A 9,642-nucleotide genomic window follows, 5' to 3' on the forward strand; every position below is an offset into this window, starting at 1 on the left:
GAGGTTGTGTTGGAGTTGTTGTGTTTTTGTATCGTGTAGTCTAAGTTGAGTTTGTATAATTTGTGTTTGAAATTGTTTACTACTTTGTTTGCAGCTCTTAGACTCACATATGTAGATTTTGAAGATATGACAAATGTGTGTGTTGATTGTGATGCGTTATTTTGGTTGCCCGAGTTGAAGCATGTTCCACGAGATACTAGGCCCATCTACACAAGTTGCTGCCAGAAAGGTTGGATTAGGTTACCGTCTGTTAAACCGACTCCAAATTTTTTAGAATACTTGCTTGATCCCAATTATGGAGTAGAGAGTGTGGATTTCAGAAAAAATATTCGAGGTTACCACACGATGTTTACATTTACATCTATGGGAGCTAATGTGGACACAACAGTTAATAATGACCATGGTCCTTATATCTTCAAAATTAGTGGCCAAATCTATCATCTTATGGGTTCATTGGTGCCTCCACAGCAAAAATGACAAAAAGATTGAGACCAAACATCTACATTAATTTATTGTAATACCCTAAATTTTCATATCAATTTTTCTTGTATTATCCCCTTAATTAATGAAGGATTATTTATGGAAATTCTTTGGTTTATGCGAAGTTGAAGTTTCGGGAGTTTATTTAAGGTGCTTTGACTTTTAAGAGGCCAAAAGTTGACTTTATTTTTCGTAAGTTATCTTCAAAAACTGCCTTCATGAAAGTTGTAGAGTTTGTCGATACGAGTTCGTAGACATGTGGCACGCCTGAAACGGACTTCGTATGAGAAAGTTATGGTCAGCGGAAGTTTGTGGCTTTTCGGGAGTTTGGGTTAAATAGAAAAGTTTTGGGGGTGGAAACCCTAATTTCAGAAACTCAACTCTTTTCTCTCTCCTCCTCCTCGAGACGCACGAGCAGCCATTTTCGCCGGAGAAGAAATCGAACGTCCGGCCACCGTTTAGCCGCTATCGGTGCCGTTAGCTCGGTCTCATCCTCACCAACCCAGCTGTGCTGATCCTTGAACCTGGTGACCGGTGTACAAGGCACAGCAAGGCCTGAAAGCCACTGTTGTAGTGACCTCTCACCGGACTCAACTCTAGTGACCTGCGACGACGCAGCTAGCTTAGTTAGGCTTGTCTCCTCCGTGTGAAGCTTCCTAGGCTAGTGGGTGGCCTCGTCTGGAGCTGTAGCAGCAAGAGGCAAGTGAAGTAGTGTTGGCCGGAAATTTCAAATTTTGGTGACGACAATAGGCAGTGAGAGGTAAGCCGTGATGCTCTCCTTCTTCTAAGTATGATTTTTCTAGTCATACAACTGGTTTTTGAGTGTTGGAAACCTTGGATTTCAGTTGAGGCTCAAGCTTGTAGGGGAAGTTTTGGGGCAGTTTAAGGCCGAGCCAAGCTTAACCTCAGGTATAAAAAGTGTTCCATATGCTGTGATCGTCAAGTTTGATGTTTTGAGTCTTCTCAAATTAGGAAGTTTGTGGTGGCGCGTGGGGCCTACTCGCCGCCGCCTATGGCGGCACGTGGCAGCGTGTCCGGCAATTTTTGTGGCTTAGGTTGTTGTGGTTTAGCTAGCTCTTGTTGTTGTGAGCTTGTTGAGATGTAGAATTCCTAGGTTGTGAGCAAGGTTTACATGTTAGAACTTTAAGTGTGATTTTAGGCTTAGTGGAGGTTTGAGTTAGGATTTGAGGATTAGAGGCAGCCATTTTGGGTCTCTAACTTCGACGACTTTGGGAAGTTGTCCTCCCTTGAATTAAGGGTTAGTTAAGGGTATTGTGATAACCTATAGTATTTTAGTTATTAAGGTTTTAATTGTGTGATTTTAGGTGATTTGTGAAGTTGTGTTGTCGCTTGCTTTTGTCGGTTGTGGAAATTGCAGCAGGATATTTAGGTGAGTAAATCTCACCAAAGTTTACTTTTGAACCTAATGTTATTATGGTCATATGATGATAATGATGATGATGTTGGATTTAATAATATGCTTTTAATTGTTTTTAAAAAATATATAAGCTTGATCGTTAACAGCTCATAGGTAAGATAAAACAAGTTTTCTTTAAATGCTATTTTGAGATTCATGTGATCATAATTTTATTGATTTTTGATAGATTATTCTTGTGGAATATTTATAATTTGTTCATGTAAATATATCCATGTGGAAGGATATAATTTATGATGTAATATTGTGTTGTTGAGAATAATGATGTGATATTATGTTGTTGAGGATAATGTTGTGATATTATGATTGTTGGATAAATAGCCAAACCGGGTTCTAAGCCTTTATTTGGGTGATTGGTTGTGGTTAAGATGCTATTTATCATTTTTGTGTTTAATATTAGACAGTCAAACCGGGTTCCAAGCCTTTGACCGGGTGATTGGTTGCGGTTAGGAATAGAGCTCTAGTCCGTCTGTCAGTGTAGGTCATGGGAGATACCGTAGGGTATCTGGGACCCATGGGTACACATTTTGTTGTTGTAGATCATGAGGGGTATTTATTAATACCTATGACTCATGCGTACATGTAAATTGAAAAGGTGTTGGATTTGTGGTTTTTAATTATTGATATAATTGGAAGTTTTTGTGTTAGTTTGAGAATTACTCATACGGGTTTTTTAGCTTACCGGGTTTGTTGTTTATAACCCGGTGCACCAATTCTTGGTGTAGGGGTTAGACCTGCAGGTGAGGACCAGCAGGGTTGAGGCGGAGGCTTAGTGGCAGGGTTTTTTGTTGGGTTTTGTTGTACATTGTATATTTTTATATTTGGGGTAGACAACATTAAACTCATAGAAGCGTTTTCATTTTCTTGACTTTCAAGTTTATGTAAATAAGGAAATGTAATATTTAACTCAGTGTTGAGTTGTGTAACATTTACATTTTCCGCATTGAGTTTAGTTTTCTTGAAATTTGTTTGAAACATGTTTTGGGATTATATTATTTTAAGTTAAATCATGTCAAAATTTTTGAAAATTATCTTTCGAAAATTGGGGCGTGACATTTATGCTCCATGCAAGCCTTTCATTGTTCCACTCCTTCCAATCTCCTTTTCGATTGATCCAGAATAACTCATATTTTAGATTAGTGATATTATTCCAAGTACCGATGCTCTATATATGCATACTATTTTTAAAATATATTATTTCAGTTCAATAACCATACTAAAACTCACAGTTACACAGCTCTGATCATTAATTATAGATTCATAGAGTGAATAATAACCATAATCAGACATCATCATTTAAAAAGACAAACAAAACATATTTACTTTCCAAGAAACAAACAAATAAAACATTAACTTCCAAGAATACAAAACATTTGAAAGAGGTTCACAGAGAGACTACTACATATAACAGAGGCAAGCCAAAGATCGACTCAGTTACTTGTAGCACTTATAAGTGACAGCAATCATAAGACCTACGAACAATATAACCGGTTCAACTTGTTTACTTTATTTGTTTTTCCAAATTATTGCTCCAAATCCAAAATCTTAGCAAGAAGCCACAAACCAAGAACAAACAAAAAAAATACACAAATGAGCTAAATATCAAATCTACATACTGTAAAAACTAACACAGCCCAAAACCTTTGCACATCCTCTTCACCACAATTCCAACAACTGAACTATAATCATCACCATCTCCAAAAGAAAGAAGGTATCAAAACCCAGAATCAAGGTTGAACCTAAACAAAGCCCATAAATTAATAAGGACAAACGGATTACCATAATCGACTCTGTGACACAGCTATTAACTCTCATATCTGAAGAAGACATAGGCATTATATCAAAACCTTGAATCGAAACTCAAACCACACAAAGCCTAAATAAAACAACAACAAAAAATGACAAGACGTACATGTTAAGGCACACCAATCACAAAAACCTTCGAGATGAGAACATTCTGCTACCAACTTTAATATAAGAGAATTCCTCAACCAAATAAGAATCTAGGTCTTGAAAATTTACTTCAATAGCGCGTAGTAAAAAGGGTGCGAGAGAAAGAGACTGAATTTACCATCCTCATCTAGTTCTATCTATCTTTTGGTTTTCCATTGAGGATTAAGTATGATATCCTAACCCACAAACATACAACGCTAATTCAACTACACCAAAGTAAATTCATCTCATTTATCACACACCCAATTAAAGTGGGGCCTGAGTATTTAAGGCTTCAATATAAAATTAATAACATAAATAGAAACCAATAAAGCAATTGCAGGGGGTGGATGGGTGATATCAAAATCACCTCTCAAATAAATTTACCTTCCCATTAACAGAGAAGAACCCTTCTATCCCTCACTAAATTAGAAAAGCGCAAAAGTAATTAAATAGACAACTATGTTTTCATCAAAACCAAGCCTCTCTATAGTTCAGAACTTAAGAGTCAGCACATAAAAATATTCACTCAAATATCATTCTTCCAACAGCTACAAAACTAACCAAATGTTGTTTCATCTTCAACAAATTGCTCCCTGAACTTTATCTTCCTGGTTTTCAAAAAAAAAAAATTAAAACCTTTATGACGAAAACAAAGTCCAAAATCTCAATTCACAATCATGAAATCAAAACTGATCAGAAACTTAAGAAAAGTAAGCAAAGGCAAATAAATTAAAACCTTTTTCTCACACCGATTGTTGTGGATTTATGTTTCTGGGTTATGTATTTCATGGTTTGTTATGGGTGTGTCTTATTTGTTGTTTTTGGCTGCATGTTGTTGTATGTATTGATGTTGGCTTTGTTTTGTTTATTTTATGATCCTGGATATTGAATGCATCATGTTGTTGTTGGAATGTGCTGATCTTTTATATCGCATCGTTGTCTTGCTGTGAAGTAGTCTTTTATTGTTAGCCCTAATTATAAAATGTTGATTTTGTTTTGTTGTAGTTGGTTGATTTTGTTATTGTGGTTTGATGAGAGGGTGCGTTTGATTTGGCCTTCAGGTGTTTATTGAATAGACTGTTGTTAGGATCGTTGTTTTTGAGGGTTTTTGATTTCGAGGTCTTACTATTATTTGATTTGTTTTTCATTCTGTTTATTTTATTTGTTGTGATCTCCAAACCTTTTCAGTCTGTTTCAAATCCTTCACCAACAATACTGAAATAAACAAAAGGAAAAAATGGCAAACCTTTTGAACACACACTAATCAGCAAGATCGAGGGAAAACAATGAAGAGAAAAAGAACTCATAATCGGCGCCCAAAAAAGAATCCACACAAAACATACATACACCCAATTTGATTTAACCAAAGAGATAACACACATGGAAGCCGAATCCAAAAACCAAACAATCAATCTAACCAAAGTACCTGACAACCAAAGTACCTGATCGAGCGATTGGGATTAAGGCCGAATCAATGTGATAACTATCCAAGTAGAACCAACACTACATAACACAACAAAGATCACCAACCCAATCAAAGCACCGACATGCAAACAGAAATAGGGAAAAAAAAACTCATTGACTCGTACCTTTGGAACACAGAATAAGCCAAAAGCAACCCAAAATCGTCGGTCACACACAAAGCCAACCAACACCGCAAAACCGCCTAGATGGAACTCAAAAGATAACCTAAATGAGGAGAAGCACAAAGAAGAGAAGAAGGGACTGACTAAGTGATCGCCTTTTTCACTGATCGCCCAGCAAAGATGAGACGGAGAGAGAGCAAGCAAAGCAGAATTATTGGAAAAGAAAACATTGAGGTCTACTAAGTAGGGTTTAATCTATGGAGAGTACATGCAAATCTGCTACGTGGAAGCAGAGCCCAGCAACACGTTTATATATAACAACACTACGTGTCAAAACAAAGTACAATGGCAATTTTGCAATTATTGGTGAACCGGGGATAACATCGTCATTTTCTAAAGATATGAACAGTGTTAGTTGCCTATTGCTATAGTATATCTAATGTGTATTTTCATCTCAGTCAAATCAAAAATAGATATTAATTCGGTAATACAAGGTTTGGTGCATGGTATGTTTGTGTGTTATAGGTATATGGATAACTTATAGAGTAGAAGGAACCTGACACATGGTCAATGTTTAAAGTGAGTTTAAAGTCTTTGTTTATGTCCCGGATTTGAAGAAATTACTGCAAGTGGATCTCAGTTTGTAACTTTGGTGTGTGGGTGAGTTTAAAGATCGATGCTACTGCAAGTGGATCTCAGTTTGCAACTTTTGTGTGTGGGTGAGTTTAAAGATCAATGCTACTGCAAGTGGATCTCAGTTTGTAACTTTTGTGTGTGAGTGAGCTTGGATCCGGCTCCTCTAAAGTGAGGAGTGTGTGAAGTTAGTCTAAGTTCATAAAATCTAGGCTTTCTATCTAATCCAAGGGTCTTAAGAATTGACACATCACTATTACTTAAATTTTTGATTTTTAGTCTAACCCCAATTAACTTCTTGTTAATTCTATCGTTAACTCCATTGCAAATATATATTGAGTGTTATAGGCCAGATCGAGAGGTCCATTCTTTAAATTTTGGATGTCTGGAGTACTACAAAACAAGCAATTCAAAGTTGTATCCCTCCCAAGTATGCCGCTCATTCATGACGGATGCCAAACTCATCGTCTCAAAAACAAAACATAAGAAACCATATGATCCCTTAATAATGGCAAAAAAAAAAATCCACACATATCGATTTCAGCGAGCTTATTATTGAGCTCTGATCTGACTTGTTCACCATTCTCCCGTTCAAGCTAAGTTCTAAGCGACTGATCAGCAGCCAGTTAACCACCTTCGGCCGTCGTACCCCTCGTCATATGAAAGATGATAAGAGGTGAACTCCAACACGGCCATGGAAGAGGGAGAGAGCATGAAGGACAAGATAGCATATAGAGGAGTCTGACAGCAGCCATGGGGGAAGTACACGGCAGAGATAAGGGATTCAAGTCATTCAACATGAAAGGGGGTGCGAGTTTGGTTGGGAACCTTGATACGGCGGAGGCAGCCCTAGATAGCTTAAGACCAAGCTGTATTTGCAATGGAGTTAACGATATAGTTAACAAGAAGTTAACTGGGGTTAGACTAAAAATAAAAAAAATTAAGTAATAGTGATATGTCAATTTTTAAGACCCTTGGATTAAATAGAAAGCCTAGATTTTATGAACTTAGACTAACTTTACACACTCCTCACTTTAGAGGAACCGGATCCAGTGAGGTTAAAGATAATTGCTACTGCAAATTAAATGGATCTCAGTTTGTAACTGTTGTGTGTGAATGAGAAGTACAGACAAATATCTATATTTTAGTATCAATTATTCAACGCAAAAGCATTTAAGGTAAGTCAATAACCGGCATCACTAACGGCAACACGCGGGTCTCTACCCTGTCCATTATATTGCTCATCAAGTTATTGAATTCAACTAGAAGAAACCAAAGTAGCTCTAGTTCGTAATCAGTTTATCGATGCATTGGATCTATTACAAACAAGTTTATCATAACATACACCAACGTACGTCTAGGCGTTTATTCCTCCTTGGTAAAATCATCTACACAATAGCGTAAGAGGCTGACGTAGCAATGCCACACATTCCTTCCACTGCCTCTATATTTCTTTGAATCCTAGCGTAGCCTTCTTCACCCCATTCTGTGCCCCATGAATTTTTCAGCAACCAATAATCGATCCCATCATCACTTGTTCCATAACCAACAGCGGTGACACAATGATCGAGGTCCGTTCCACAAGGTCCTGTCAACACACCAGAAGAATAGGACATGAATGCTCCAGAAGCCTGGATGCAAACAGATACTGGTTGATTAGCAACAGCCTTGAGAAGGTCCAGTTCACTGTTTACAGGCACATCTTCGTAGGCGGTTATGCTACCTGAAGGTGTGTCTACCTCTGTAGCATTGCACACATTATCAGATGCAGTGTAGGGATAGTTAGCCTCGTTTGTAAGCCCGTGCTTTTCTATGATGTAGAGAAAGGCAACGTCGGGATAGCCACCATTACATCCTTCATTCTCACCTCCCACATTACAGTCAACCAACTCTTGCTCAGACATAGAGATTAGTTTACCAGTAGCAAGCTGAATTGCTCCTTCCAAGGCTCCCACTGTTGCGAAAGCCCAACAGCTTCCTGCATTATTTTTCATTTACATATATGGCAGTTAGAACTTAGAACATTATTGGAAACGAATTAAAGAACGAGAAAGAAGTCCGATTTAATAATTAATAGTACATTATCCCTACATAACAAGCAGAAGCAATTGACTACGTACCACATTCTCCTTGGTCCTTGACAGGCATCACAGCTCCTTTGGTTCTCCAGTCTAGTGAAGATGGCACTACACTAACATTCTCATACTTGAAAGTAGTCGTCAGCGGTGGTAGATCCCCAGGACCCTTGAATCCAGTCCTTTGGGATTTGAACTCTTCAGCCGTGAGGTCTGCAAACTGATTGACGCTCAATTTGTATGGTTTGTCTGCATTGTTATTGGAAGATTCAATAAACGCCACATTTTTCTTGAATATATTGAAGCGAGTCTCCTTCTCGTTCATGTTGCTATATTGGCGTCCATAACGAGCCATCCATTGCTCGTATCTCTCATACATAGATGCATCTTGAACATTCCGAGAAGTGGCCTCAGAAGACCAAGCCCCGAACATGAGAATCAAGCACAGACAAATACTTTTCAAGTACATCCTTGCTAGCTAGCTATAGGATGTGATTTGATCGATGGTGTGAATGAACTAAAGGGGAAGCTGGTTTTATATACTGAGAATCATGACCTTGCTATCTCCGTGTAGGCGCCCGCGAAAAATCAAAGTTCTGATCGATTTGAACCAGCTGTACGTAACATGAATATAATATAATGGTACTTACAAGAACAAAGAACTTCTCCTGCAGATTGTTATTGTTTCTTCTGCGCTTTCACAAATCCCTCCGTCCCACTTTGGTAACTTCCTTTTGTCCAAACTTTGGAGGTCAAACTCGATCAGATTATATATGCGACACTGGCACCAAGTCAAAATCAAAGTCGAGCCCATATCATCCAATGAAGCTGTTTCCTGTCCAACCAAAAGCATAATTCGGCATTCCTTCTCCATTATTCAAGTACTTGAAAAAATCAGGCTTAACTCGATCTAGTTGGCTTTAGAGGATGAAAAATATAAGACAAATTTATTGGACGAGGAGAGAAGAACAAGGTCTATCCCAAAGAATGACAACTACCAGCTGAACAGCAAGCAGAAGAAAAACAAGCAAAAGAAACATAAAGACCGGCCGGCATTGACACTTCTCTCAAATCCATTAAGAACACATTTTTCTTGCATATGCAATTATACATTAATATCCTAAACTGCATATACTAAGAATTGTCCTTATGGTTCCTAGGTAGGATCATTTATACGATTAAAAATCTGGATTTGTAACTTTGGATTACTACTAATGGTGCATGATCATAATTAATATACATTCAACTGCATGATCTCCAAAGTGGTTCTACATCTAATTTTACAATTGTAAGCTAACATTAACGCACAGTTTTTATAGGAAATTGTGTGGCATCCTCTTCTAACTAGGGCTTCAATTTGCCCTATATTTTCGAGGATGTGCGTATCCTCCTCCAGGTGCTAGATGAGCGGCCGCTCACTGAGACTTCAGATTAATTTTATGTAGTTCTCTTTTTACTTTTGCCATTGTGGCTGATATATATGTTTTTTTTTCTTAAT

At 37.8% G+C, this 9,642-nt stretch overlaps 1 protein-coding gene across 1 annotated transcript; it reads right to left on the bottom strand.

The window, feature by feature from the left end:
* Positions 1–7,457: 7,457 nt before the first annotated feature.
* On the bottom strand, positions 7,458–8,613 carry LOC101296886 (KDEL-tailed cysteine endopeptidase CEP1-like). Its single transcript, XM_004305390.1, has 2 exons — positions 8,190–8,613; positions 7,458–8,047 (listed from the first exon to the last, which is right to left on the bottom strand). Exons 1-2 carry the CDS (start codon positions 8,611–8,613, stop codon positions 7,458–7,460), a joined length of 1,014 nt encoding a protein of 337 aa, XP_004305438.1.
* Between the last annotated feature and the right edge of the window lie 1,029 nt (positions 8,614–9,642).

The sequence above is a fragment of the Fragaria vesca genome, linkage group LG6 (genome assembly GCF_000184155.1).
Source record: "Fragaria vesca subsp. vesca linkage group LG6, FraVesHawaii_1.0, whole genome shotgun sequence".
NCBI lineage: Eukaryota > Viridiplantae > Streptophyta > Magnoliopsida > Rosales > Rosaceae > Fragaria > Fragaria vesca.